Below are 5,568 nucleotides of genomic sequence, written 5' to 3' on the forward strand. Positions count from 1 at the left end.
ATTAGTGTGATTTTGAAAGTTCATGTGGGTTTGCTGTAAAACACTGAAAGTTCATGGGGGTTTAACTGTAAATATATTGATGCTGTGTCACTTATCTCAACTATGATCTGTTTATCTTAACATGTGAACCTAATTACGAGGCAAAAATTTCAAAGAAGGGAAATTTCTCCTCGCTTTCTTAAGATGGCCCCTAAATTTCTATTTGAACAAGCACAGAAGTGCTTTGACAATTGACATAGTATTTCTTTGTGCTAACATGTTATTTGATGCTCTTAGCTTTTATTTGATGCTTTTCTAGAGTTATCACAGCATGTGTTTTATAGTTTCAACAGCTAGTTTAATTCAGATATTATGTGCTTCTCGAGTTATCAGATTTTTTATTAGCTGCTTTTACATGTTCATTGCATTGTTATTTTTTTTCTTTTCGGTAACTTTGGTGGTAGACAGATTGTTTATATGGGAGAATGTTCATATGGGATAAAGACTATAATAAGAGAGCAGTGCACTACGTATTTCTGAACTCTGTGATTACGCTAAATATGATTGAAATGCGTGTATATCAAGATTGCTTAATAAACTTTATTATCTTTTATTTTCTTGTTGGTGTATAATTTTGATTTGTATTTTTCACTTGTCTTTTTAAGGTAATTGCAGAAAGATTTTCAAGGAGCGATCTTCCTGAGATGGAGAAGAGAAAGTGAGTCGGAACTCTTGACTTGCTTTGACTTCAAATCATATACTCTCTGTACTCTAGTAACTTTTCCATCTCTTTTCAGGAGTTGAAATAATTAAACATGTTTACCCTCTCTACTCTTTTCTCTTTAATATGTGTATAAGAATAACTATTGATGCCTGAGCCTAAATTGACATTTCTCAACAAGAAGAGGATAAGATTATTCTTTTTGAAACAGTTGGTATACTTTTAATGAGAGGGAAGACATAGGGACTAATGAGGTATGGACAGCCAGCCATGTGGATTCTATGATGAATTATTACTACTTAGCTTCCATGGTGTATATTATTTTCCAACTCTCATTTCTGAGGAAATGCATGGAAGCATGTGTTTTTTTTATAATCAAATTCAGGAAAGGATGACTACTATTCTTATGAAATAGATTTCCTGTTCTTTTGGCTCTTTTACGATCAACTATAGCTGCTTCCAAATTTTTCTGCTGAGCAACTTACTTATTGCACCGAAAATGCAATACATTTATATAATATACTCTCCTGCTGCAGATATTTGGTTCCTAGAGACATGTCAGTAGGCCAGTTCATTCACATCCTGAGGTGTAGGCTGCATCTTGCTTCTGGGAGAGCACTCTTTGTATTCATTAATGACACTTTACCTCAAACAGGTATCCATCCTCTCAATGACATCTCTCTCTAATTTCCCTCGACACATTATGTGATGATAGAAATTGAATAGCTGCCTTTTGTCATTTACTTCACAGCAAGTCTCATGTACTCGATATACGAGTCGTACAAAGATGAGGATGGGTTCTTGTACATGTGCTACAGCAGCGAGAAGACATTCGGATGAGCATAATCTGGTGGCATTCAGTAATCTTAAGATATATGTATATATAAATGTATAGTTCCTGTAAGATAACCTCCTTATCGACATTGAAGAAGACATTTCTTCTTATATACGTTATCTCTCTGATTTGTGTGTAGATATTTCTGGTATGCGTCGATCAAGACTTTGATATTCTTTATGGTTGTGTAAACGGAGAATTTCCTCGACTGTATGCTCTTCATATCTTATTTAGATACGAAACTCATCAGTGACGCATCAGTTTATACTTTGATTTTCTTTTCGTTTCTGTTCTTTTTAACATTTCCCTTTGGTTTAAGTTATACATCAGTATGCTTTGATGTGCTGGTTCAATTCACGTCAACAAAACGAATATGTACTTGTGATGAATGCATAATTAGGTACGGCCGGCTTAGAGAACAAACCCACCCTATTTATGGTCTGGATTGATATGCCGAAGGCTTTTCCCCCCGGGGATCAATCCAACTTGCACAAACAAAATTTCAACCTGTTTGCTAAAAGATTCACATCTGAGCAAATTCTGGGTTGCCATATTTGTCAATAAAAATTAATTACCACTGCATGCTAGTTTAATTTCATTCTATATTAGTTTAGTTACATTTAAGATAAGAGAGACGAAGTTTCACTTCATTGTATATTAAGTTTTGGTTACATTCAAAAGAAGAGAACAATGACTATGAGATGCTTATCTTATACTATGTTTGGGATAAATTGAATATTACAACACTGATTTAACATACGAGTAAGGGCGAAAATCCCCAAACCAAAGTTTGATGCGCAAGAAGAAAAAATTTGCAAGAAGTTTGAGTAAACAAAGTTTCAAGGGGCATGATCAGTATCATCTAGTACAAACTGTCACAGGATCAGGAAATTAAAGTTTACAAAACCCAAATGTAACATTGCTCCCTCCAAGGATGCCTGCAAATAAACAGTGTAGTTCCTAGTAACAAACCAGTCTAAACACAGATTTCTCACTGATAAGCTATATCCAAATATAGGATGCCCTCCTCAAGCTTGAGAATCTTTAAGCAATCCTTTTAAGCACAAATTCCTGCGAGGTTTCTAGATTTTCAGTTTCAGTTCCGAATTTGACGGCAACGCTTTGCCACGGTGATTGAAGATCATGAAGTCCAAATTGGATGGTAGAGACACAATCCTGCATTTCACAAAGAGGAAGTGGGAAAGTAGAACGCTTTCCATTATGAATAAACATATATTAATGTATACGAAATGAGCTAGTAGGTACCTGTGATACAATACGTACAGAAGAGAAATGGTAGTTATGAAGTGAAATGATGGGTATTGCATAAATGAATAAGATCATGTTTATCGGTTATGATCTAAGACAAAGCATTTGAAAGCGAATCATCTAAAAACAGTCTTGAAGATGACTAAACTTAGAAAGGTTATCAGTTTTGCTTAATTATAGGCAAATGCACCCAAATTTTATAGATTATTCTGTTTGAATATGCAAGGACCAAGTGGACTCAGATTACTCCTTTGTCCATAACCTAAGTGTATGAAATACCTATCGCAGTGCATGTTAATGATACTGAAAGTTCCATCAAAGTAATAATGATTTATTTCATGGAATTTGATTACCAATATGCTAAAATTTTGTATATGTGATGTTAAATATCTCCCAATTTTAAGAGTCTTTAATATGTCGTCAAATAAAAATGTACACAACAAGTATTATGATTCTGCCTGGCACTGGGTATTTGTGATGGGTCTCAGAAATTTAGAAGACCTACATCCAACTACGAGAAGTGCTATAAGATTTCCATGAGCTAGAGGATGGAGATATGAAAACATGGAAGAAAATGGAGAGAGGAAGAACTTCAACAAAAAAACTTAAGATGCACAAAGAGGATGGATGTAAGACAGATAAAGTAATTCGCCACCGCCTAAAGTTTATTAGCTTTCCTTCTAAATGGATGTGCACTATCAGTGATACCATGCATTTGTCTTTCATGTGATGTGAATCAGAAACTCTGTTGTTAGGAACCATATCATGACATATTTCCATGCTTATCATGCATTTTAACTTTCTCGAGTCTCTGAGTAATAGTTCAAGGTTTTTCTACCAATAAATTGAAACCATATCTATATAATATTCAATTGAAGTTGATCAATTAATCCCCCCCCACCTTTTTTCCTCTGCTGCTTGAACTCTAAGCACTATAGTAGCATGAGCTACCACAACCTTCCATATGTTAGTTGTGAAATTGATTTAACCTTGGATCTAAAAACCACACTAACAGATATTTTCGTATTCTTTGATTGCTACACCGGTTGGTTGAAGAGGAAAGCAAGGTAAAGTAACAACTGAAAGTAGAGGCTTGGTAGATATCTCTTTAATGTCCAGATCGGAAACAGAAGAAAACGGGGAAAATATAGGGAATCTAAATTATTTAGAAGAAAGGAGATGAGATACATAAGGCAATGTATTCCTAGCTTTTAAACCCAATCTTTGTTCGTTCTTCGCTATATAAACAATAAGATTTAGCCCACACAAAGGACACAAATCAAGGGTATTTGTAACAGAACATGATGAAACAGAGACTTTGACAATAACTAAATTGAGCAACCTTATCTAACAAAACCTTCAGCATTACTACTCCAATAAACTAAATGAACATGTCTACATTTCAATTGAGCGTGCTCATGAGTGGTGTTGAAATCTGCAACAACTCCCCCTAGCTGACAGAGCTTGACTCCGGTCAAGTTCCTTTCTTTGCAACTCAAAGAGCTTCCACCATCACTTCTTCATTGTTAAAGGTTATAATCCAATTGCCATAAGGGCTCAAGATTGCATAATATACTTCAATGGATTGCACCGACTGTCAGGTTGTATTAATGCCATCAATCATGTGGGGGCTCTCAATTTGTTAAATCTGAGCTTGACTTAGGTGGATCAAATGAATCAACTGCTCGGTTCCATCAGGTTGGTATAGGAGTCGATTAATAAATCATGTGGGGGTCTCAATTAGTTAAATCCATGCTTGAGTTAGGTGAATCAAATGAATCTACTGCTCAGTTCCCCTTATGGAATTAATTTCTTTGTCACCGCTAGATTGGATTTTGGAGATAAATTTGGATCTGCATTTTACTTTGAATCTAGAACTAGAACTCATTGTACCAATTGTTCTTTGTATGGTTCTAATCATGACGTCTATGAAGAAGAAAGCTTTGACATCGGTGATGTTGGCTTTGGATGGAGAGCTTTCACATGTGAAAACATGAGGTCTCCTCATTGCTTCTGTTTAATTGTAATATTCAAGGTCTGATGCGTTCTAATTGCCTCTTCTATCTTTTACATATGATCCATAATCCCTCTTCTAACAGTAGTGGTTAGCATCTAACTTCTCTCCGACTCCATACCATGTTATTCACTGCATACTACAGATTAATGATCTAACTACACGCTCTTGCATCTTGTCTGAAAGGAATACTATTGGCTGAGCTAGTGTTATCCGGAGTCTGGGCACTTCAAAATTTAAGCTTTTGTCGTGCAAGCTAGTGTAATGAAACTCTGACAGTGTTATAATTGCCTTGCAAGCTTCACGTTGATATTAACTCTAGATTGATGAATAAACATCTACATAGACAATGTTGAACTCTGCCCTTCTTTGGTCATCCGCTCATTATACACATCTATCTACCAATTTTATTGCACGTCAACGAAACAAAACGTTGTCCGCATGTTAAATTATTGGAAGGCTCCCATATCCAACATCCCAAGATACCGAGACAGTTGATACCTGATTCCATATTCATGTAACGCTGGTTCGATCTATTTAAAAAATTATATCAAAATTTAAGTGATCTCCTAAGTAATGTGCAAGATCATCCTAGCAGAACCATATCTCCAATTGCAAAACCTAGATGTCATCCTAACTACAAGCGATCCTATTTAATAGTGGGAAGTAGCTTAGAGTTTTTTAGTCTTCTATCGTTAGTTCTTGGAACTCTAGTAGGAATAAATTCTACATCCAAGTGAAGACTTTCAC

General features: G+C 35.5%; 2 protein-coding genes across 3 annotated transcripts in view; one reads left to right on the plus strand and one right to left on the minus strand.

The window, feature by feature from the left end:
• Window positions 1-1,743, plus strand: part of LOC109822638 (autophagy-related protein 8i-like) — a 2,520-nt gene extending 777 nt beyond the window's left edge. For both annotated transcript variants that reach the window (XM_020388867.1, XM_020388869.1), the window contains exons 3-5: window positions 645-697; window positions 1,237-1,355; window positions 1,452-1,743. In XM_020388867.1, coding sequence (XP_020244456.1) covers window positions 645-697; window positions 1,237-1,355; window positions 1,452-1,540 — 261 coding nt within the window. In that variant the 3' untranslated portion in view covers window positions 1,541-1,743. The remainder of the gene's footprint in view (window positions 1-644; window positions 698-1,236; window positions 1,356-1,451) is intronic.
• Window positions 2,325-5,568, minus strand: part of LOC109820483 (membrane magnesium transporter) — a 4,447-nt gene continuing 1,203 nt past the window's right edge. Inside the window, exon 4 of the mRNA XM_020386632.1 lies at window positions 2,325-2,711. Coding sequence (XP_020242221.1) covers window positions 2,618-2,711 — 94 coding nt within the window. The 3' untranslated portion in view covers window positions 2,325-2,617. The remainder of the gene's footprint in view (window positions 2,712-5,568) is intronic.

Source organism: Asparagus officinalis, chromosome 8 (assembly GCF_001876935.1).
Source record: "Asparagus officinalis chromosome 8, Aspof.V1, whole genome shotgun sequence".
NCBI classification, from domain to species: Eukaryota; Viridiplantae; Streptophyta; class Magnoliopsida; order Asparagales; family Asparagaceae; genus Asparagus; species Asparagus officinalis.